At 39.8% G+C, this 25,448-nt stretch overlaps 1 protein-coding gene across 9 annotated transcripts in view; it reads right to left on the bottom strand.

Annotated features, from left to right (window-relative positions):
• Positions 1-25,448, bottom strand: part of ARHGEF26 (Rho guanine nucleotide exchange factor 26) — a 136,138-nt gene that overhangs the window by 35,773 nt on the left and 74,917 nt on the right. For all 9 annotated transcript variants that reach the window (XR_014824216.1, XR_014824214.1, XR_014824213.1 and 6 more), the window contains exons 7-11: positions 24,881-25,033; positions 21,423-21,552; positions 17,342-17,416; positions 9,904-9,993; positions 1,361-1,515 (exon numbers count right to left, since the gene is read on the bottom strand). Coding sequence is in view for 4 of the 9 variants with exons in the window: in XM_021069691.2 (XP_020925350.2) it covers positions 1,361-1,515; positions 9,904-9,993; positions 17,342-17,416; positions 21,423-21,552; positions 24,881-25,033 (603 nt within the window). In the remaining 5 variants the exon portion in view is untranslated. The remainder of the gene's footprint in view (positions 1-1,360; positions 1,516-9,903; positions 9,994-17,341; positions 17,417-21,422; positions 21,553-24,880; positions 25,034-25,448) is intronic.

Raw genomic sequence — 25,448 nt, 5'->3', positions numbered from 1 at the left:
CAATTCCTCTGCAATCTTTATTTATAATATTTACTTTGCTACTAGAACTATTTAAACTGCCCCATATAAGAGAAATAATTTCTTCTTGAAGTTATGGGAACACTATTTTCCTAAGTATTAAAAATAACTATCAGCATCTTTACATATTCATCACAGAGACAGGTTGGCTTTTCAGGGCAGACCATACAAAGTTTTCATTTCATCTTGACAGCCAAGCAGCTGAAATAATTCATAATACAGTCTGATTAAAAGGAGCAGAAAGAAAAGCTCAACTTCCATTACAATTCAGTTTGAAGTTTCAAGCTAAAATGTCAGCAACTCAGAAGTAGAATTCAAATAAATATTTCATGATAAATGTGGGCATTTATATTATATAGTCATAGAAACCTGTTTCCATGATTCTTTCTACCTTGTCTAAACTATACCTTGTGCACTAACTATTGTTATTATACGCTAGCTAATATGCCCCACCTTCATTGCCTTCATATGTGGAAATAACCCCAGAGTTATATTTTTAATCTAAGTTCATATTCTAGGAAAATGGACTATTTGTGGAGGAACAGCAGGAAAACATCTTATGATCCTATATATATTGAATAAAGTTAATAAATAACGCTCCCTAGACAAAGACAGAGCTAAGGACAGAGGGTAGTGTGTGTGTGTGTGTGTGTGTGTGTGTGTATGTGTGTGTGTGTGTGTGTGTGTTTTCAGTGGGGACAGTTAGAAAAAATGCTGTAAAGTAAAGGCTTGTGCGGTATTTCTCCTGGATGGTCTCTAAGCGGCACATGTACATATGACCAGAATATAAAGTAAGAGGACTAAACACTCTGCCAACCACGTGACTGACTTTCTTCCCTGAAGAAAGGAGTACTGGCATATTACTAACATTCTCCCAGTCACAGGTAAACTTTTTTGGACTAACAATCTTGAAGAGCAGTGGATTTTAAATTAAGTTACAAGAAGCACTAGATCTGCGCCCCAGCTTGTTTGCAACTGGAGCAACTTTTTTCTGTCTTATATCAAGGTTCTATGGCAGAAGAAGTGTGAACAATGCTGACGAAGAGTAAGAGAACTGCCTCCCCAGGAATGTCATGAGAAGCCACTGACATAAACGTGTGAAATGTTTAAACAGAGGCTTGCACACTGGAAGCTCAGCCGTTACAATGATGATGCTGAAAACTATTCGAGCCTTGGCTGTAGAGGTAATCTAAAGAAAACGAAGCACAGATGCTCATACGATTCCATGTGGAGAAACTACACACCTAACATCTCAAGCTTTAAAGGGGTGATCGCCTCCCACAGGCATTTGAATTCCATTTAAAACTGGATGTACAGCTGGCAAGACCACAAAAAGGCTTACCTCTTCTTCTTGGTGATAATGAGAACGTCGTTAAAGAGGAAGAAGTAGACCTGCTGTTTGGATGTTCTTTTTGAGAAAAGCACAGTATCTTCCACGTAGGCTGTCAACTCACCCCTTTTGACCAACCATCGGGAAGAGGAGACTAGAGGAAAAGGCTACAGAAAGAGAAAGTCAGTACCCAAAGCCAAAGTCAAGTCCTTTTAGGATTACTGAAAGTAAAATATAAAACTTATATTCATACAAATGATAACATCATTACCTCACAGAACTGCGTATATAATGGGTATATATAATGGTGAAATATAACTAGAGAAGGATAGTACATTCTCCAAGAGAAAATCAAAAAGAACAATTTATTTTCCCATATAAAAAATATGGCTGTTAACTTGCCTATATGAAAATGAAACTCAATGAGAAAACGTTACTGAGTCAACCAAAAATTATTACCCTTCCATTAACTCTCAACTGAAAGAGAAGATTGATAAGGAGTCACTTAAAACTGAAAAGCCTCAAAATATTGGTATACATTGCATTTATTTTAAATATCACAAATCAGAATCTCAACATACAGAAAAATATAGATAACTGTAGTTTAACAGGAGACAAAAAAGTCTGCATTCACTTCATGAACTAAAAAGACTTCATTCAAAAGGGAAAAAAAAGCCGTGAGCCGTGGCATAGGTCGCAGACACGGCTTGGATCCCTCACTGCTGTGGCTTCAGTGTGGGCTGGCAGCTGTAGCTCCTATTTGACCCCTAGCCTGGTAACTTCCATATGCCGCAAGTACAGCCTCAAAAAGCGGAAAAGACAAAAAAAAAGGAACAAAAGGAAAAAAAAAATCCCTGCAATAGTATGTTTTATCTCTTGATTATCTACTTAGATAACACCTGTTAAGTTTATAGTAATTTTCTTCACGGAATTTCATCCCTGAAAGCATCATGCCACTTTCTGTTTGTGAAAATGAAGTTCTTACAGAATAATCCATCTTAATCTCATAGAAAAGGCTATATTCAAGGAATTACATACTGTCTTTTCTTTATTCAGTTTAGAGTTTCCATCTGGAAAACTATCAAAACCTCAGAATAATCCTTACCCTTGAGAGCTCTTTTTCTTAAGTTACCAGAAATCCTTACTGCCAAAAATCTGATTTAAAAAATGACATCCATAAAATAAGCAAAAGTTCTTGGACTCACAAAAGATAACTGTAGTAAATGTGGTGCAACTAAATGTCATGCATTTCAGGGAATAATGATTAAAAATAGTCAAAGGAAATTGAGGATATGAGGGAGGAAATAAGAAGACTAAGAAAGGATTTCATTTTTTTTTTAATGTATAAAGGACATTTATAAGAAGGCCACTCATCAGTTATTTATTATTTTTCTGAAGATTAACAAGGAAGATGAAAGATCATGGCTGACCTCAAAATTTCAAACTAGCTATTAAAGGAATTCATGTAGTTTCCAGCCCTAAAATCTCCTATCATATGATGACTGAGACTTAAAAAAGGCAGAGAGGCTGCTGAGATAACTCAGAAGGACACCACCAGCACACACAAGAGGTCACCACAGAGAATCAGAGGTGGGTTAGGTCCTGCCTAAGGGCTGCAATTACTGGGCTCACACTGCTATCCTGCCGTCGTGTACAACCCCACAAGATGAACTCAAGACAGTGCTATGCACATGCTACCCCATGACTGTTGTTAGTTTAGGAGACTGGGTAAGAAAGGTTTCTATGCTCCTGTGGTTTTTAAAATAGACTGATTTTTATGGACGCCTCATACTCTACTAGGCAAAAATAAATTCTAATGAATATCTATAACTGATAATGGTAGAATTCCCATTGTGGGTTCAATCCCTGGCCTCGCTCAGTGAGTTGAGGATCTGGCGCTGCCATGAGCTGTGGTGTAGGTCACAGACACGGCTTGGATCTGACATGGCTGTGGCGTAGGCCGACAGCTACAGCTCTGATTTGACTCTTAGCTTGGGAACCTCCATATGGCTCGGACGTGTCCCTAAAAAAAGGCAAAAAAAATTAAATAATATTGACAATGGCTTTCGGTATGTCTGCGTCTCTTTTGAAAACAAAAATCTGATATTATAAGTGTCTTCTGTTTCTGAGTTTACTGTTGAAAGATTAAACTCATTCAGATAGTTTTTACAAAGAAGGTGTAACAATGACAGAATCAGAAGAGCCCAGAATGTTCCTAAGTGGATTCCCATAGTTCAGAAGCTCTTAGAATCCTGATGTGAATCAAAAACTATGAGAGATATTTGTAAACAAAAACATATGCTTAAGGGTATGGATATAATTCCCATGTAGAAAAGACTTTTCACTCTTTCTGGTGTTGTTGAGCATCCTAGAAAACCAGCCTCACCAAAAAATTTAACTAATTTTATGGACCAGCAAGACAAGAAAGGCAAGATTTTTTCTAAAGTGAAATAAAATGAATCACTTAGCCATTTCAAAGTATGTATGTATAATTCAGCAGCTTTTACTGCATTCATAAGGTTATGCAATGATCATCACTATCTAATTTCAGAACATTTTCATTATCCTACAAAGAAAGCATACTGATGCAGTAAGCAGTCACTCCACTCTGCCCACACCACATAAGGGCAGCCACTATTCTACTTCCTAATTCTAAGGATTTGCCTATTTCTGGACAGTTCATATAAATGGAATTATACAATATGTGACATCTTGGGCCTGATTTCTTTCACTTTGCATACCATTTTCAAGGTTCATCCATGCTGTCTCATATATCATTCCTTTTTGTGGCTGAATACTATTTTAAGGTATGGATATACCACATTTTCTTTATCAATTCATCAAATAAGTTGAATGACATTTGAGTTGTTTGCATTTTTTTGGCTATTATGAATAATGCTGCCATGAACATTTGTGTCCAAGTTTTTATGTGAACAACTGTTTTCAGTTCTCTTAGAAGAGGAATTGCTGAGTCCTACGGTAATGCTATGTTTAACTTTTTGAGGAACCACCAAACTGTCTTCTATGGTGCGAAGGCTTTTTAACACTTAAGAGTCCTTCATTTTGTCTGTTACATCCTGAATTTCTACTTGCTATTTGCTAGTAGGGCCCTCAAACACCAAGCAGCAGACCCATCCACCAAGCAACACAGTACCACCCCACTCACACCTAATTTACAGCTCCATGGAATAGCATGAGAATCATCCATGTGCACTTTACAAAGGCAAACCCCCATTACAAGACAAAAAAATAATCCTTCCCAACTCTGTGGAGGCAACTTTCAGAGAAAGCTGTAGTTCAGTAAGAAAAAACTCAGAGTTGAGGCACAAATTAAGCTCTGGTCTCTGATCTTAGTTCAGGGACCAACTTTTTCTCTACAACCCTCACACTTCTTCTCCATTCACTAAGCTTCTTAATTAAAAGTAAGCTTACACATTCCTATATATAAAACAGATAATCAGCAAGGACCTGCTGCATAGCACAGGAAACTCTACTCAATATTCTGTAATAACATATATGGGAAAAGAATCTGAAAAAGATCGAATATATGGATATGTATAACTGAACCACTCTGCTGTTACCTGAAGCTAACACAACATTGTAAATCAACTGCACTCCAATGTAAAATAAAAATTAAATTTAAAAAAAGAAAGTGTAATCTGTTTAAACTGTTTCACACATTCACTCTTCAACTTGCGGCAACATGTCCACCATGCTATGAGACTTCTCTGACAAAGCATCTTCATGATGTTTACAGTTGTTTACTGTGAATCAGGTAAGGTCTGCTCCAAGTCCTTTACTTCTATTATTTAGTCCCTACAATAACTCCATGAGGGAAAGTGCCCCTATCAAGCCCCATTTTACAGTTCAGAAAACTAGGAAAGTTCAGTAATTCCCAAGGTCCTATAGCTAGAAAGTGGTAGAGCTACAAGTGGAATTCAGGCTGGCTGGCTTCAGGGTCACGCTCTTAATTTATACCAGCTTCCTGTACTAATCCAGTGGATTCGATCCACCTCTCTCACATTATCAGGTGTAGCGCATGACACGCTTACAAAAACTTACTAACTTAAAAATGAAAAACATAGTAAGTGTATACATATACACAATATATCTATGTACATACAGACACAGATAAGCTTTTATCCCCTCCAAATGCGAAAACGACCAGCCTTATCGTACTGTCGTGGTGAAGAACTTGTTCCCTGCAGTCAGCTGCAGGTCTGAATCCAGGCTTCAGTACTTCTTGGTGTATGACTTTGAGCAAACAATTTAGTATTTCTAGCTTCACCTTCCTCAACTACAAAATGGGAATAACAATAAGAAATTTCATGGGTTTCTTGTAAGAATTGAATGGGACTAGTGAAAATAGCCCATAGGAAATACTCCATAAAAATTTTCATGGCAATAGAGGCTCTGGTAGGACCATAAACCAATTACAGCCAACATGGAACCTTTCCCTCAAGGTCACTCCTCCTGTGGATTCTCTTTCCAGGTGGATGGTGTGACTCACCATCAGTCAACTAGACTAGACCCCTGTGGTACCAGGCTATTGCCCTCCTCCAGGCATTCCACAGGCCTCTCCCCCTCTGCTTCCAGACTCCTAACTTGTTTTCCGTCTGCAATCTTATTATGTTCCTCCAAACAGCTGCTGTCATATGTTTTTTTATTTATTTTTATTTTTATTTATTTATTTTGTCTTTTTGCCTTTTCTAAGGCCGCTCCTGTGGCATATGGAGGTTCCCAGGCTAGGGGTCTAATAGGAGCTACAGCTGCTGGCCTACACCACAGCCACAGCAACGCAGGATCCGAGCCACGTCTGAGACCTACACCACAGCTCATGGCAATGACAGATCCTTAACCCACTGAGCAAGGCCAGGGATCAAACCTGAAACCTCATGGTTCCTAGTCGGATTCGTTAACCACTGAGCCACGACGGGAACTCCTGTCATGTGTTTTTTAAATAATAAACTGAATTTGGTGTGTGTGTGTGTGTGTGTGTGTGGAGTGGAAAGGGAGAATTAAAAAAAAAAAAAAAGTCCTATAAAAACTGCAAAGTGAAAAACCTCCTGCCCACTCAGTTCCTCATGGACCCAGTTTCCACCCACCAACTACTACCCCCCATTAAGGTAGTAACTATTACTGTTCTTCTATAACTTTCCAGAGATTTCCTACACTATAAACAATGTTTTTCTTTTTTCCTCCAGTTCTGCACCTTACTTTTTTGACTTATAAGAAAGTTTACCTATTGATATCTAAAATTTGTCTTCATTCTTTTTTTTTTTTTTTGAGTGGTATTACATAAGTTAGGTATACTATAATTTACTTAGTCCTCTATTGATAGATATTTAGGTTATTTCTACTCTTTTGCAATTATAAACAGTGCCATACCAATAACTTTGTATGTGTCCATGTATGTGTGTTTACCTGTGTGTGAGTATGTGTGTGTATAATTTTATACATCCATAGTATACCTATAGGATAAATTCTTAGAAGTAAAATTCCTGGGTCATAGTAACTTGTATTTGTTATTTTGATAGTTACTGACAAATCGCCCACCATCGGGGTTATATACCAACAACAGATAAAAGTGGCTTTCCCTACAATCTTGCTGATAAAATGTATTATCAAACTTTTGAATTATTTATTTATTTGCATTTACTTAAAGTTGCATTGAAGTACAGTTGATTTACGGTGTTGTGATCATTTCTGCTCTACAACAAACTGAACTGTTCATAAATCTAAGAAGTGAAATATATTATTTTTAATTTCAATTAGCAATTTTCTTCTGAATGAAGTAAAGCATCTTTTCCGATGTTCAACAGTCATTTGTAATTTCCCCTTCTGATAACAGTTTTCTTGTTTGAAATTTTCTAATGGATTTTTTTCCTTATCTGTTTCTTATCAGAAAGGTTATATGTTGGGAACATTAAGCCTTTGTCTAACTGTAAGTTCTAAATTTTTCCCTTTTCACTTTTTAAATGGCCTTTATTTTTCCCTCTATAGAGGGAAATTTCTAAATTTTCACATCATATAGATAAATTTATCAATGTTTCTTTAAGAGACTTCTGGATTTAGAATAAGCTTGAAAGGCTTCTCTTATGATACTAAAGTCATCTTTACTAAATGCACATCTGACTGTGTCACTGCCCTGCTCATAACCTTTCAGTGGCTCCCAGATGACCCTGTCTCTGCTCCTTCTCCTGGACTACAAGGCCCTCCCCATGAGTTCCAGTTCTGACTCACTCCCCTGCACCACACTCACTGTGTGCAATTCCTGGGCTACAGCAGCTGAAACCATGCCCTGTGCATTTGTTCCTTCTCTGCACTCCTGGAACGACTTTCCTATCTCACCTTTCAAGATTCAGTTCTCACACCTACCTCCAGTATGAAGCCTTGCCTGGCTACTACGAGCTTCCCATCCCTCTGTCCCTCACTCTTAGGACTGACAACCCCCTCTCTCCACTGTGGGTTCTCAGAAGTCTTCCATCTCCATTGACAGCTGTAGACTGAGCTGGCTCCTTTGCATTTCTGTAGTGGCTACCAGACCATAAGCCCCCTGAGGGCAGGGATCATGTCTTTGTTTTCCCAGGGCCTTCCACAAAGAAGGTGTTTATAAAACTTGAAGGAAAATCCATGTGCTTGGACAAATCCTTTAACTTCTTTGAACAAGTGTTTTCTTGCCTTTAAAATGAACTGAATAAAAAAAGTCTATTGTTATTCACAAAATATTATAGAAATAGGGTCCTAAGATTGTATTAGTATGTCTAAGAGGTTTGAATGAAGTCCTTCATTACAAATCTAAATTTAGAATGTTTTCTTTTAAGCTTGCAATTTTAATCACTGAACCAAGAGAAAAGAAACAACCAAAACCTCATGAATTCAATTGATGTTATTCACCTATTTTTAAGAACCCTTGGGGTAAGCATTTTTTCAATTATAAATTAATTGTGGTTCCAGAGAAATAGAACTTAAAGTTGTCTTAAACCAAATGATTGTTGGTGAAAAAGGAAAAAGAAAACTTGCTAGGGAAGGAATTTATCAACGTTTAACTTGGAATGGTTAGAGACTTACGCTTAAAAAGAAAGGAGTTAAAAAACCTCTGATGTATAGATACTATTTTTTAAAATATTTAAAAACAAATAAAAGGTAAAGACGAGATTCTTTTTTTTTTTTTTTTGGCTTTCAAGGGCTGTACCCATGGCGTATGGAGGTTCCCAGGCTAGGGGTCTAATCAGAGCTACAACCACCGGCCTGCGCCACAGCCACAGCAATACAGGATCTGAGTCTTGTCTGCGACCTACACCACTGCTTATGGCAATGCCGGATCCTTAACCCACTGAGCAAGGCCACGGATCAAACCCGCAACCTCATGGTGCCTAGTTGGATTCGTTTCTGCTGCGCCACAACAGGAACTCCAAGACAGATTCTTTCTGAAGGATGGGGTAAAAAATGGGTTTTGAAATTGCTGTCTATTTCCATAAGAGGGCATAATAATTAAAATGTGTGTGTGTGTGTGTGTGTGTTTTGTTTTTAGCAAGTATCCATCATCTTCTCTAAGAATCACCGATCATGTTCCTGCATCTAAACCTTTACAGCCCTGGTGTCACAGTGGAAGGGTTTACACTGATCTGCAAGTAAGGACATCTGGACCCCAGTCCTGATTCTGCCACCATGACCCTGTTAACAATTATTCTCTTTGGGCTGTATTTTCCTCAATTATAAAATAAAAGGGTGTAGCTATATCAGTGGTCTTCAAACTATATGACAGGGCAGAGAGTTATCTACGTAATGCCATGATCACTCTAATTCCCCTGTACAAATGAGGAACACTTTCACGGTGAAAAAATACGACCAGTCACTTTAAGATGCTTAATTAAATTCCAGTCTCATAAGAAGAAGTAGCATCACAACAGTGAGCACTCACATCCATTAAGAACTCAACTATGAGCCAACAAAGGCCTTGACCAAGCAAGGCCCAGCCTCATCATCAATTGTCATTTCCTTCTTTATTCATCCTGTCATCTGCCCCTGAGTAGCACCAGAGAAGCAGTAACAGGCAGTATATACGCAAAAAAGAATTATGGAAGAAAAACACACTTGAAAAGAACAATCCACTAATAATCCTTTTTGCAAACTGGGGAAAGAGTGTCCTTATCTGATTGAGGAGAATACCCTGGCCCCGTTCATGGGCTACCAATGTTTCACAGGACACTCAGAGATAACTGAGGAAATCTCCTTTATGTTCTAAAATTCCATTATTTCTAACTACTCTTTTCTCGAGCTTGGTGTCTTCCTAGAAGAAAAAAAAAAAAAACTGCTACTTAGATAAAACCTAACTCTGTGGTCTGGAGAAAGGTCACTTTATCTGGTATAAGCAAAAACAGAATTGCCCCAAAGCAAAGCATCTGCTCTCCCTCTGCCAGCCAGCCTCTCTGTAATCAATTTATGGCCCTTCTTTGAAAAGCAAATTCCTCTTCACTTTGTTGCCCTCAACTATCTCTCTATTCACATAAGATTTAAGGAAGAGAAGTAATAAATCTGTTTATGAAGAATACCTTAATTTTAAATTCCAGCTGGGAGTTGATCGTATACATCATTTCAGTCCTTTCCATCTTCCGGGCTCCTTCATTGCAGAGTCGAACCAACTGGAAACAGAGAATAATAAAGAGGGTTAAGAGGTGGGGAGAAGCCTCACATTCAAATGCAGATCTCCCTTGCAGGAAATAATTAGCACTTTGGAAATTCAGAGACTCATTCCAGACAATTAAAGAACTCACAGTTTCTTTTTTTTCCTTTTCTTTCTCTCTCTCTCTTTTTTTTTTTTTTTTTTTTTTTTTTTGTCTTTTTAGGGCCACACCCATGCATGGCATATGGAGGTTCCCAGGTTAGGGGTCAGATTGGAGCTACAGCCACCGGCCTAAGCCACAGCCACAGCAACGTGAGATCCAAGCCACGTCTGCGACCTACACCACAGCTCATGGCAATGCCGAATCGTTAACCCACTGAGCAAGGGCAGGGACCGAACCCGCAACCTCATGGTTCCTAGTCAGATTCGTTAACCACTGCGCCACAACGGAACTCCCCCTCTGTGCATTCTTATCACACCAGCCTTTCCACACACACCAGGCAGGCTCCTCACAGGTCTAGTCTCTTTTGCTCCTTTTCTCTGCCCCTCCTCCTCACCTTCACCCATGGGGACCTCACCAACCTCAGGGCAAGCTGCACTTCTCTCCCTACTTCAAATCAGAGCAGCTGAAGGCAGACAGACTACCAACTTCAAAGGCGAATTCTCAGCAGAATGCAACATGCAAAGCATGTGACCAGTAACTCAGAAGCTGGAAGAGGGAAGCCTTCGGGTCAAGGATGGCCAAGCTAAGGAAAACTCAGTTTAATTACAATTACTGAATCATCTAAAATAGTTTTCATGTGGAGCAGTGGGTTAATATCTGGCATTGTCACTGAAGTGTGAGTTCGATCCCTGGATGGGAACTTCTACATGTAATGGGCACAGCCAAAGACAAACAAAAAAGAATCATCTACAAACAGAATGCATTCACAGTCCTTTGATGACTAGCTGTAATATTGTCATTTATAATAAACAAAATATATATTTTGTCTTTGTCCAAGTTTCCCGGCACACAGCTCCTAAAACCCTTATAACTTCCTATATAAGGGTCATAGGGGCATCTTTGGCCATGACTCAGTTTTGTTACCAGTTCTTGAAATAGCTCCGGAGCAGAAAAATGAAATAGCTATCTTTTGTTATTCATAACAACCCCCTTTCAACCCCATTAATGAGGTGAATTTTAGAAAACCCCTAAGGATATGGGGCTGGTTGCCGGGGGAACCAACCCAGTGATCAGAGAAGGCTGGAACTTTCAGCCCCATGCCAGCCTTCCAGTTGGGGGAGAGGGGCTGGAGATCAACTTGATCACTACAGGCCAATGATTTAATAAATCGTAAGGAAGCCTCCATAAAAATCCCTGCACTTTGGATCTGGAGACCTTATGCGTTGGTGAACAATACTCCCACATGCTGGGAGGGTGGCATCTCAAACTCCATGAGAACAGAAGACCCTGTGCTCAGGACCCTTATCTCTTCATCTGGCTGTTCACACATATTCTTTAATAGTCTTTGTACTAAACTACTCTTATAGTAAGTATACTGTTTTCCTGACTTCTATGAGTTCCTCCAGCAAATTATTCAAACCTGAGGAGCGGGTCATGGGAACTTCCTATTTATAGCCAGGGGGTCAGAAGCACAGGTAGCAACCTGGACTTGTGATGAATGACAGAAGTGAAGCTGGGGGTTCTTGGAGGCCTGAGCCCTTATCCTGTGGGATCTGAAGCTATCTCCAGACAGAGTGAACTGAACTGAATAAATTAAGGCATCCAGCTGCTACAGCAGAATTGCTCTGTACGGGAAAAGCCCCACACACATCTAGTGACCACAGTATCAGAAATTAAGTGTTCTGTGGGTAGAGCATTGAGGGCGGAGGAGACACACAGGAGTACCTAATATATAATTACCTCTTACCTAGGACATAATTAGGTCACTGGCCTAAGCCAAAACAAATTCTGTATTTCCAATTTCTTATTAACTGAAAAATCTGTGAAAAATGTCCATAACAAAGATTATTGGCCATAAATTTAGACAATGTGATTGTCAAAAACGGAAGCTGCTAATTCTGGTTAGATTTAATATTACTGCTTTATTAAGTACTAAATGCCTAAAATAGACCATAAAGGCTCTGACCTAATTCTGTTTCATGTAGGTAACTGGAACAAAATGGGTTACACACTTTCCCTTTTTTTTAATGCTTATATGAACATATAAACAATAATCAAATGAGCACAATCATTTAGATAAGGCAATATTCCATGCAGCACTATTCAGAAGAATAAATGAAATGGGTACCATATGAATCCATGATTAAGTGTGCATTTCTACCCAATGGAAGGATAGGCCATGAAACGACAATAGTCATTATCTTTAATAAGATTACTGACACATTTTATTTTCTCTTATTTAAAGTTCTCAAAGTTTCTGTACCTTTTTTTTTTTGTCTTTTGTCTTTTTAGGGTCGCACCCGTGGCATATGGAGGTTCCCAGGCCAGGGGTCCAATTGGAGCTGTAGCCACTGGCCTTTGCCAGAGCTACAGCAACCCAGGATCCAAGCCACGTCTGCGACCTACACCACAGCTCACAGCAATGCTGGATCCTTAATCCACTGAACGAGGCCGGGGATCAAACCTGCAACTTCATGGTTCCTAGTTGGATTCATTTCTGCTGCGCCACGACAGGAACTCCTGTACTTTATTTTTAAAATGTACCTTTATAAACACTAAATGCATTCTTTTCTTTTCCTTTTTCTTTTTTTTTAAGGGCCTCACCCATGGCACATGGAGGTTCCCAAGCTAGGGGTCAAATCAGAGCTGCAGTTGCCAGCCTACACTACAGCCACAGCAACATAGGATGTGAGCCACATCTGCGACCTACACCACAGCTCACAGCAATGCTGAATCCTTAATCCACTGAGGGGATCAAAACTGCATCCTCATGGATCCTAGTCAGGTTCCTTAACTGCTGAGCCACAAAGGGAACTCCTAAATGCATTCTTTCAGAGCCAGCAAAAACCTTATTAATTCCTCCCTTCCACATGCCTCTCCCTTTACCATCACTGACCATGGTTTAAAGTTTGATGTGTATGATTCTGAGACTATTTCTACAAACCAATAACATGTTTATATGTACATAAGCACTCTATTATCTAGATGTCATTACGCTGTTTGTTTTATTCTGCAACTTAATGCTCTTCAGTTAACAACATACCTTAGAAATCTTTTCATATTCATAGACAGATATCTACCTCTTTGTAAACAGCTGAAGCAGTAAGTTACAAGAAGATTCAAAAGAACTTGGCTCCTTTGTCACTAGGAGAAAAGCTTATAATGGATACTATTTTCAAATATCAGTAGAATTTTTATGAGGTGCGAGTTAAAGCAGTTTCTCTCTTTCCACAGGAGAGTAAATAGAAGAGAGCAGCAGGGAAGACTGCATTGGCCTAAGACACCATCTCTACACCACCACTCCTTAAACACCAGACACCACTCTACACAAACTAAACTATCAGATTCCCTGGAAATTTCCCTCCTGCCAGCACTGCCCCAGCATGTGAACAGAAAATCAGGACGTTAACACACATTTTTCACTTGATGCAACCATCTTTCTTGGTTTTGAGCTGTTCGACTAGGTCAGCGAGTCTCTCTAAAGCCCCAAATTTAGTAAGTTGCCACGGCGATTTCAGCCACACACAGGAGCTATTTCACTGAAGAATGATTCACATTACACAAATGCACTTCATTAGCATTTTGATTATCAAAAAAGATATTACTCAATTTTCTCAAAAATGAGTATCTTTCTAGAGAGATTTGCCCAAGGGCGTTAGGTGGAGTTTGGTTCTAAAAACTTGGGCCTTAACATACCAAATTTCACTCTCTAAAATAAATACTGGGAATGCCCAATTTCTTTCATTTCAGATAAAGCAAGCAAGTGAAATTCTGCATTTTGCTTTTGAACTATACATGCTCTATATACACAAGCTTTCTGTCAAAAATACAGAATCTAGGAGTTGCCATTGTGGCACAGTGGTAACGAACCTGACTAGTATCCATGAGGATGTGGGTTCAATCCTCGGCCCTGCTCAGTGGGTTAAGGCTCCAGCGTTGCCATGAGCTGTGGTGTAGGTCACAGAGGTGGCTCTGATCCTGTGTTGCTGTGGCATAGGCCAGCAGTTCTGATTTGACCCCTAGCCGGGGAACTTCCATATTTGGCGTCTGTGGGCCTCCCCCTCCCCCCAAAAAAAAATCCAAAATCTATAAAACGCCATCAGTATGCCACACAAATGAAAAAGAAGGTGAACTGCTGAGCTAGCTATACCACTAGGAGACTGGGGGAATAATACAGATATTTATGACTCTTGCTCCAGAAAGAGAAAGAAATGCTATCCTAGAGAAAACAAGTCACTGAAACACCACTTCAGGGAGGGCCTTTTCCGTAGCAAGTACCAAGGTAAGGCAATTCCATTACATTTTTGCCAGCCTTACCTAAAAGCACAAGTATCAAATAAAGTGAACTAGAGATACCTGAAGCGGTCTATGGTAACTGGGAGGTAAAATTCTTGAAAAAGCTACCTATCATTCCTAGTTCAAGTCCACAGCCAATTACTACTACCTTTCTCCTTTCTCTTCTGTGTGAATCTTTTCCAACTTATCACTAACAACCAAACAAAATGTGACACAACCTCTTTCAGGTCCAAGGCTAAAACTTCTTTAAGTAGCTTCTCCAAAAGACCCTCCCCTCCCCCACAGGATTTGGGGTCCTGGAGGAGAGACCCATGGGTGGCAGACCTTAGGTATAACTTCACACCTATCAGGCTAAGTTTCTTCACTTAGTGGTTTCCAAAGTGGGAAATGCAGACCACTAATGGAGCAAGAGATTCATTCAAGTGGTTCACATATTGCTGTGGTTTGAATGTCTATATCCCACCCAAAACACATGTTTAAATCTTAACCTCCCCCCAGAGTTCCCATCATGGTGCAGCAGAAATGAATCTGACTAGGAACCATGAAGTTGCGGATTCGATCCCTGGCCTCGCTCAGTGGGTTAAGGATCAGGCGTTGCCGTGAGCTGTAATGTAGGTTGCAGACACAGCTCTGATCCTGAGTTGCTGTGCCTATGATGTAGGCCCGCAGCTGTAGCTCCAATTCGACCCCTAGCCTAGGAACCTCCATATGCCACAGGAGTGGCCCTTAAAAAAAAAATCTTAACCCCCCCCCCAAACTGGTATTAGGTATTATTCTTAGTGCCTGATACAGGAGGCCCCCAGAGAGCTCCCATGCTTCCTTCCGCCAGGGAGAAGTCTGAAACCTGGCTGGAGAGGACCTCGACCCACTCATACTGGCTCCTTGATCTTAGACTTCCAGCCTCCACAACAATGAGAAATAAATTTCTGTTGTTTACAAGCCAATCAGTCTCTAGGATTTTGTTCCAGCAGCCCAAATGATTTAGGAAAGAGATAAACTTATTTTTGATATAAAAGTGTACATTAGAAAAATAAACAACTAGCCAATAAACCCCTGATTTTGTAGTTATTATTGGCAAACTTTATTATTATTAAAGAGTCAATTTAAAGTTGATGAAAAGAAACAGTACTTTCCAGTAGTGGTACATGGCTTCCAGGTGTTCAGGACGTTTCTGATGTCATCATTAGCTTTGCTCCCCTGGGTCAAGCCCATCCCATATTCCAATGATCCCTGCACCTTGGACTGCTTTCTCTCAGCTAAATAGTCCCAACATACCTCAGTTTCATAATCATTCAATAAAAAAAGACTCTCCCTCCTTCCCTTTTACTACAGCTCTCTCTCTATTTTCATTCTCAGCCCAACTGATGAAACAGCTATACTTGCTGGCTGCCAGTTCACACCTCCCACTCATTCCTCAACACGCTCCCATCTGGCTTCCACACCCACCCCTGCAAGGATACCACCCACTTGATGACAGATAAACCCAGTGAACTCTTCAATCATTATCTCACTCTGTCTCCAGGAGCATTCAACTGAGCTGACCTTCCTTTCTTCCTCCAAATTATATGCTGTTTGCCAACCATTATGGTTTCCCCTCCTTCTCTGGTATGTTTTATTTTGTTTTTCAAGTCTCCTCTGCTGGTTCCTTTTCCCTAAACAAGATGAAGGCCAGGGTTCTTCAGGGTTGTAGCTCAGATTCACTACTCTTCCTATTCTGCAAAGTCTTCCTGGGTAATTTCAATCACTCTCCCAGTTTCAAAAATCATCCCTAAGCTGATGGTCCACAAATCCATGTCTGCAACTCAGGTCTCTCCCTGATCCTGACCTGGATATTCCATTGGAAGAAACCTCAATGACCACACACCCAAAATGGAACTCATCAGCTTCTCCCTATGTTTCCATATTGAAATAAATGAAAGCATCCATCAAGTTGTCCGAGCCAGAGGCTATTTTCTTTGACATCTGTCCCCAAAATGCCCACCACATTCCCCATGCCCACCTCCCCAGGGCTGTAGGATTGCTCCTCTCCATCTTGATATCACACATCAGTACAGGCCTGTCGTCTCCAGTCTAATCAACTATAAAGGCCTCATAATTGGGACCCATAAAGTTATAGCTTGCATAGCATCCTAAGATAAGGTCTACAAGTCCTTGAATGGTTTCTCAGTTCTCTCTCCTGGACTGGGCTCCAGTTACATGAAGAATATTCCAGTTCTTCAAATTCTACAAACACGTTCCTGTCTTTGGGTCTCTACATATACCTGAGACACTCCATCCCTTAGCCCTTAGTCCCTGACCCACAACTACTCTTGCTTCAGATTTCAGCTTCTACATTACTACGCTCTTCACTCTTCTGTCACTCACCATCCCCTACAGTAATTTTTATTTAATGTCTGCCTCCCCCTTTACTCAGCATCTTCCACGAGGGCACTAACCACCTATGTCTTATTCTGCTGTTTTGAGGGGTAGGCTTCATCCCTGGCACTGTAGTCGACACAATAAATATTTGTTGGATGAGAGAATGAATAAACAGCTAACTCAGACACCAAAAGAAAATGAGATCTCTAAAGGCCCTTAAGACAAGGCTGTCTGAAACAGTAAAAATGCCAATTTGATTTGAGTACAGCAAATATTATTTTCTTTTTTCAACTACTTCAAGAATGGAGTGCAAAGACTGTGAGAATCTACCAGTTCCCAGCATCAAACCCAGACATGTCCTCTTTGAGGTATCTGAGCAGTTTATTGTCTGATGAGCCACTCAACAGTTACCTTGTCATTGCTGTGGTTGTGGCAGAGGCCAGTACCTCCAATTCAACCCCTAGCCTGGGAATCTCCATATGCCATGGGTGTGGCCTTGAAAAGACAAAAGACAAAAAAAAAAAAAAAAAAAAAAAGAAGAAGAAGTTACCTTGCTTACTTCCTTTAAGGCCCTTTTGCAGGTTTCATATTTTGGAGAGTCCTTAGGTGTTTTTTGACAGATAGTCTGTAATGAATCAAAAGAAGAACAAAATCAATTAACTTGTATGAAGTAAAATAACACCAATGCCCAGCCATATACTCTTACTCATAGTAAACTTAATGCTGAACCCAATATTATGGATGAGTATAAAGATGACATTAAAATCCAATTAAAAAATTGGAAATAGTCTTTTTAAATGTATGGGATCCATGTACACCCAGGGGATGGTTAAATAAGAGGACAGACTTCAGAGGTGGGTAAACCTGGTTTCAAATCCCAGATCTGCCCTTTACTAGCTATTTGACCTTGGGAAGGTCACCCACCCTGTCTCTATAAGCTTCTGTTTCCTCAACTGTAAAATTGGGATAATGTTAACCATATCACAAGGCTGTTTACAAAAGTTAAATGATAATGCATATAAAGTTCTTTATCAGTGCCTGGCTTACAGGAGGACCTCAATGAAGGACAAAATTCCTTTAATTATCACCATCATCGTCATCATTATTAGAGGCTATTATATTTGTAGATGACAAATGTGAGTAAAAAGATCAAGAAAAAAAACAGCTGCTGGATTTTCTCTTAATATATTTACACTGCAATTTTTGCTATGGTAAAAATGAGTTCAAAGAGGACCAGTTTGAATTATACTTTTGAAACTATGGCCATTCAAAGCCAATGGAACCATTTCAACTGTTAAAAATATCCACTGCAATGAACAAGTTTAACTAAATCTCCAAATGAAGTGAAATTGAAGAGACCATGTTCTAAGTACATTTAGACTCTCCCCAGGTGGCCAGATCCTCACACATGGGAAACAGATCAGGGCAACAGATATCAAGCAGAGATGGAAAATCCTAGGAGCCAGCAAACCACTGGTACCTACATATAGACAAGCATCAAGCCTATAAATCCGAAAGTCAGGTGTCAGGATTGTTGAGTGATAGGTGAGAAGAAGAGTATGCCATGGGGGGGACTACATTAATGGTTCTCAACATGTTTTCACTATGACCCACTTTAAGAAATACTTTCAGAGACTTCCCATCTTGGCTCAGTGGAAACAAATCTGACCAGTAACCATGAGGACACAGGTTCAATTCTTGGCCTCACTCAGTGGTTTAAGGATCTGGCATTGCTGTGAGCTGTGGTGTAGGTTGCAAACATGGCTTGGATCCTGCGTTGCTGTGGCTCTGGTGTAGGCCGGTAGCTACAGCTCCAATTCAACCTCTAGCCTGGGAACCTCCATATGCCATGGACGTGGCCCTGAAAAAAAAAGAAAGAAAAGAAATATTTTCACACTGCAACTAGTATACATGCACCCAAAAATGAAACAAGTTTTTTATGAAATAATATTTAACCACATTATGAACCATGTATATAGATCATATACCACATCACATCATCTATCCTATTTCACTTTTTAAAAACACTGCTCATGATTCAAAAATCAATTTCATGATGCACTAATGGGTATAAAAGCAGTTTGAAAAAAATACTAGTTTTTACCTCTGGAAACAGGCATCTTGAGTCCAAAGTTTCATTGCACCCTTCAATTTTATGTATAATTTTACGCACACTCAATTTTCTATAGAGAATGACTACAGCTTTACTCACAATCTCAAAAGGGTCTATGACCCCAAAAAGTTCAGCCCACTGGGCAATCAAGGCATAAATCTCCAACATGATACATACAATACAGTATGTTAGACTTAGTGAGTCCCAATCTATCTAAGCAGTTTCCTCAAAATCAAAATAAGAGAGAATATTAAAAGGCTGAGGGATCACAGCATACACAGAAGCTAAAGAAGCACGGCTAAAATGCATTTTCAGAAAAAAAGAAAGAACCCTGAAAATTCAAAATATTGTAAGCAATGTTACATTTAGGAAGCACTCATTTCTTGTTAAAAATAGTAATAGTTTGAAGTCATATTTCCCTATATGAACTGAAGTTTCATTATTTTTATAAAAGCCTTAGAAGTCACAGCCAAAATTTAGTTTTTATAATACGTCCGCATTCTATTCCTAGACGTGATCAGTACTGATTAAAAAGAATTCAGAGCTAGATTTTCAAAACTCCAAGTTTCTCAATATTTACAAGGAGAGAAGTTCCCAAATCACAGGAGACGGAAAAGGAAGGGAATAAAGGTAGGAAGGAGACTGAGGTGAACGTGGAGAGGAGCAGGCGCTATCAATTCTGAAATGACAGCCAAACCTCCCCAAAGGTGTGCAGAAGAGCCACCAAAGTGACCATGACCACATGGTTTTACTCATCTTTAAATTTCAGTGCTCCTTTAGAGTATCTTAAGAATGTATAATAGAATGGAGAAAATGGAAATTATTTTGCAACTTTACACAATTATTTTGTAACCTTATGCAATCATAATTTTTTGCTATATTTTTATCCTGTGTTTTGATTTGTAAAAATCAAAACTGACAATGTATTAACATTATCATCCAATTTTAGAGTAGAACTATGCCAAAATCTAATCAAAAAGATACTCTTTGAGCTACCATATGATCCAACAATCCCACTTCTGAGCATATACCTGGAAAAGACAAAAACTCTAATTCAAAAAGATATATGCACCCCAATGTTCATTGCAGCGCTATTTACAGTAGCCAAGACATGGAAACAACTTAAATGTCCATCAACAGATGAATGGTATAAGAAGGTGTGGTATACACATACATTGGAATATTAATCAGCCATGAAAAAGCATGAAACAATGTCCTTTGCAGCAACATGTATGGGCATAGAGATTATCATACTTAGTAAAAACAAAGAGATAAGAGAAAGAGAAATACCATATGATATAATGTATAGGTAGAATCTAAAAAGTCATACAAACACATCTATAATCAAAACTGAAACAGGGAGTTTCTGTTGTGGCTCAGCAGTAACAAATCCAACTAGTATCCTTGAGGATTTCGGTTTGAGCCCTGGCCCCACTCAGTGGGTTAAGGATCTGGCACTGCCATGAGCTGTGGTATAAGTTGTAGATGCAGCTCAGATCTGGCATTGCTGTGGCTGTGGCTGTGGTGTAGGCCAGCAGCGTACTACAGCTCTGATTCGACCCCTAGCCTGGGAACTTCCATTTACCATGGGTGTGGCCCTAAAAAAAAAAAAAAAAAAAAGACATTTTTTGGCCCACTAGATGGAGTCATGTCAGACCACTGGATCCTCTCAAGGCTATCACTGCAGTTCCAGCCCAGCCAGTGTGTACACCTACCCCCACCGACCCTGCCACCTCCCCTACCAGTCCCACCTGCTGGTTGTCCTCACAGCTGAGCTTCCCACCAGGCAGTCTCTCCTCTCCTCCTAGCCACTCTTGCCACTATTCAAAATCAAATACTTGTTTTCTTCATCAATGTTCCCTAAGAAGGATTCCTGACTTTCCTCACTCCAGTTTTGAGCAATGCCAAATAGGGCAGATTTATGCTTTGTGATGCTGAAGATGATCTCCTTCACTGTGAATGGAAGCGCCCCAGCATCTTGGAACATTTCAGGGAAGGGATCTTAGTGGTCAACCAGAGGAAACTGAGCCCCAAAGAGAGTGACTTGCCCAAGGTCACATGCCTAGTGGCTCAGCCAGAAAAGGAATCAAGGTCCTTGACCTCAAGAAGTCAATATTCTATTTCACAAAATGCTGAATAAGTGAGGCATGCAATCCAACTTCTTCAGAGTGACCCCACAAACCTAAACTGAAGATAATTTCCAAAGACGTTAGACACAAATGGGACCTTCCATCCAACCAAACGGCACCTTCTTACTTGACTAGGGGACTTTACAGAAGGGATATAATTTAAGCGGAATAAGAATAATTTTCTTCTCTTTTTTTGGCCACACTCACAGCAAGTGGAAGTTCCTGGGCAGGGATCAAACCCATGCCATAGCAGCAACCCAAGCCATCGCACTGACAATGTCAGATCCTTAACCTGCTGAGCCAGCAGGGAAGTGCAAGAATAATTTTTTAAATCAGAGTGTGGCAGCATAGCCATCCACAGAGGAAAGAGACACCAGTTCCTATCTTACGTCCATCAGCAGGGGGAGGCGCGTCACCCTCTGCATGGGGAGAATGAGGAAAGAGATCATGGGTAAATTTCTGCAGTCTTCATGGGACTCAATTCGGGACAAAACCTCCTTAAAAGATGGGTTGGTGGCTCTGAGGAAAAACAAAGAAAGAAAAAAAACTTCAAAATTCTTCTAGTTAGAAGCAGGTAAAAATGTATTAGGAAATACTGTGATAAATTCATATATTATCAATGACTTTTAAAATATATAAACAACATACACACAACATTCCATAGGCAGACATGGATGACTTGTCTGCTTTTTGTTATCAGGACAGAATATAAGTTTGAGGTGATAGTATGAACAATAACATGGAAACTTAATGAGCTAGAACAAATTTATAAGTAGAAAGTAAGCAAATGAAGAAGTAATGGTATCATAATGGTGAATGCATACATTACAAATCTGTATACACACTAGATCTCATATCTGATCATCTACATAAACATTCAATTAAAAAGATAACAAATATGTTTTAAGCCACTTCTTTGGTCTAGATAATAATCTAAGAAAGAAATGTCAGGTTGGATTTACTTATGAGGAGGATTATGGACTTTTTTAAAGCTTTTAAGACAGAAAACCTTCTGACCATGTCAGCCAGGATATTCCCCCTCTCCTAGGGACATTAGAACTGGGATGATACTGCCACAACATTTCAGTGGAATTAGACAAAATACACTGACATTAAAGGATCTCATGTGGAACCACCCACATAACTTTCAAGGAAAGCGGAGAAGGGATGTCAAGAAGAATGGAGCCTTGAAAAGTCCCCAACCTGCCAATAAGACCTGGTACTCAGTAAAGGTGGGTGTTCAACCGAGGTTTTCTGGAGTTCGTGTTGTGGCTCAGGGGGGTTAAGAACCCAACTAGTACCCATGAGGATTCAGATTCAATCCGTAGCCTGGCAGCTGTAGCTCCAATTTGACTCCTAGCCTGGGAACTTCCATATGCCGCAGGTTTGGCCTTAAAAAGCAAAAAAAATAAAAATGAACATGAAAATTCCACGTTGGGAGTTCCCATTGTGGCACAGTGGCTCGGATTCCATGTTGCTGCAGCTGTGGCGTAGGCTGGCAGCCATGGCTCTGATCAGAGACCCCTAGCCTGGGAACCTCCATATGCCACTAGTGCAGCCCTAAAAAACAAAAACAACAGCAGCAAAATCCTGAGGTCTTCTGCATTTAGTGGGTTCCTGACACTGCATCTCTAGCCTTCTCACCTCCTTACCCCAAGAAGAGCTCCAGTGGGACTTGTGAGGAGGCAAGGGGTGGTCCTGGATTCTGTAATCCCATGTTGGAGGGGCAGGGGAAGGTCGAAAGGCAGGGTAGCAGTAATTGTAACCTTTTAAATAAACACACACACACACACACACACACACACACACACACACACACACGCACATATATACACATACACACTTTGCAACTTAGATGATTTGGTTCAAGGCTGATAGGAATAAATCAGGAAACACTCAGAATAGCAGATTAAAAGAAAGTACCCAGAAATGTTTTAATTTCATTCTCTTACACTGAGGCTATTTTTTTATACATACACTTCCTTTCCTGCTAGCTTTGAAAAGACTTTTTTAGGAAGTTTAAAAACAAAAATTCTAAACCAGTTGCATATTTAAATCACTTAGGCCCCAGGCCCTCCAATTCCAAAGATTCTGATGAAACAGTCTGGGATGGACCCTAGGCGTTGTTTATTTGCTTGTTTTCAGATTCCTAGGCATTTGCAAAGTGCAGTTGAAGTTGAAAGTCACTGCTCTAAAAGTAAATTCATATCAACTCAGCTCCTGAAAACACAATCGCTAATTTCCATGTGAAAGCTCAAATGATGGTATCACTTGAGCTAACTTAAATAAAACCTTCATTTTTAAAGAGTTGCACAATGTACAGCAGTACCTACCCACATTTTTTTAAAATCCTGCAAAACAAAATGAATTTAACTTTTCATATATGTAACTTTTCCAAGAGGTTGGGTTTTTTTCCAACAGCTACAAAGTAATCTTTACATAGCAGTTCCCATCTGGGGTGGGGGGCTAGGGAAAGTGAAGGGGGTGATTCTCCACCCCCTCCCCTGCAAGGAATACTGGGCAGTGTCTGGAGACATTTTTGGTTATCACAACTCGGGTAAGGCGGTGCTACCAGTGTCAGGTGGGCAGAGGCCAGGGATGCTGTTAAGCACCCAACAATGTGCAGGAAGAGCCCTCACAACAAAGACTTATCCAGCCCAAACCCTGCTTTATACTAATAACCTCACTGAGGTTGGCAGCTGTGGGTTTTCCATGGAACCTATATAAGATTTTTTTTTTAGGTGCTCTATGGCATGCAGAAGTTCCCCAGACAGGGATCAAACCCCGTGCCACAATTGCAGCAATGCCAATCCTTAACACTCTGCACTACATGGGAACTTCCTAGAGAAGATTTTAATGAGGATTGAGGGGGGCACAATCAACCCTTCTCTCCAACTTGGGGGCTTTTTCTTCAGGCAGCCATGAAGTAATCATCATCAGCCCAACCCCTCTGTAGGGTCTCATACATTGCATAGAAGCTGACCAGGTTTCCACACTCTGTTCACAAATGTCACAACTCACAGGAGGGGGTGAGAATGATAAGAGACAGTCAGCCCCCAAACCCTGCTTACAGCAATGTACAACTGCACTGCAAAACGAATAGCTCCTTGTGATAAACAAGGCCCCTCTTCCCCGAAATAAAACAATACAGACATTACTGAACCATTGCTGACCCCTTTAAAGGATAGAGATAGCATATACACACCAACACTCTCAGTAATCTAAACAGAACAAAGGGAAAAGGCGTGGAGAGAAATTCAAAGCTTTATTCTTTTTTGTTTCATAATTAAAGGCTTTAAACATTTTTTTTTTTTAATTGCCTTCCTTTGGACCTTCTCTGCTCTCCTCACCCCTAAGTCCACAGAGGGGGGGAAATCAGGAATTTCTATAAACTGAATAGAGTCATCTTTTGAATGGCAGAAGATCAGAACACTAGAGAAAACTCTGAATCCTGGGCCCTAGCTCAACCTGCCCAAGAACTCTCTGGGCCTCAGGCAAATGACTTAAGGGCTAGTTAATGGCTTAGAAAACAACCTTCTTACTGCTTGGAATGATGATCACCCCCTCCCCCATCTCCATCCTTCTCCACCCCCATCCCCTGTCTTGCAGGAATTAAAAAAAAAAAAAGACCAAGAAAACAGCAAACTATAATTCTTAATTGCTTTAGAGACAAAATTCTGCACAAATTAGACTTTTCTCCTTAAACACCCTCACCCTGAAAGCAACTCTCTTAAATATTTCTCCCTGTGAAACTGATTATAGGAGGCATTTCTAAGTAATTTCTATCAGTGTGACCTAATGAAAACATGGTTAGATAATTAAAACTGTAACAGTCAATATTGCTTACAACAATTTTTGAAGTGTCCGCTGTTGGTAGACTTCGTTTGTGCAGTATTTCACATATGGGTCAAATGTGGATGCTGTGTGTTTTTCCACAATGTCACTTATGTCATCTATGAAGATATTATTCTGATGTCTTGCTTCTAACTCTGTAAAGAATCTGAAAAAATAAAGAAAAGCATTTATACTTTCTTCTATATGCTTTAATAGACAACAGATTATCTTCATATACTGCTCTTACACAGGGTTTGAGAATATCAACAGTACACAGTAACAACAACAAAAGATACAAGAAAAATTATAAAAAAGTCCAAATTTAAATCTCTCATATTAATACCATCTTACTTCAAATGGCTGGATTAAAACATTGATAATCCAGGTCATTTCTGTCCTTTCAGGTGTATTTTAGAATTTCACCATTTTTTCAAGAATTCCCTAGATATTGGGGGATTCATGCTTACATTTTTTACTGTATTGAAAAGCATATGAGCAAAACACCTAAGTAAATGCCTAAAAATCAAGTCAGAAATAAACATAATTCTATGTGTCCTTTCTCTCAAAACAAAGACAATCAT

This window comes from Sus scrofa, chromosome 13 (genome assembly GCF_054392235.1).
Source record: "Sus scrofa isolate SSC_HxYL_T2T_F1_AM1 chromosome 13, Sscrofa_HxYL_maternal_Yorkshire_Landrace_v2.0, whole genome shotgun sequence".
NCBI classification, from domain to species: domain Eukaryota; kingdom Metazoa; phylum Chordata; class Mammalia; order Artiodactyla; family Suidae; genus Sus; species Sus scrofa.
Note: the sequence above shows the minus strand (reverse complement) of the source record. Positions and strands in the feature narration are given on the sequence as shown.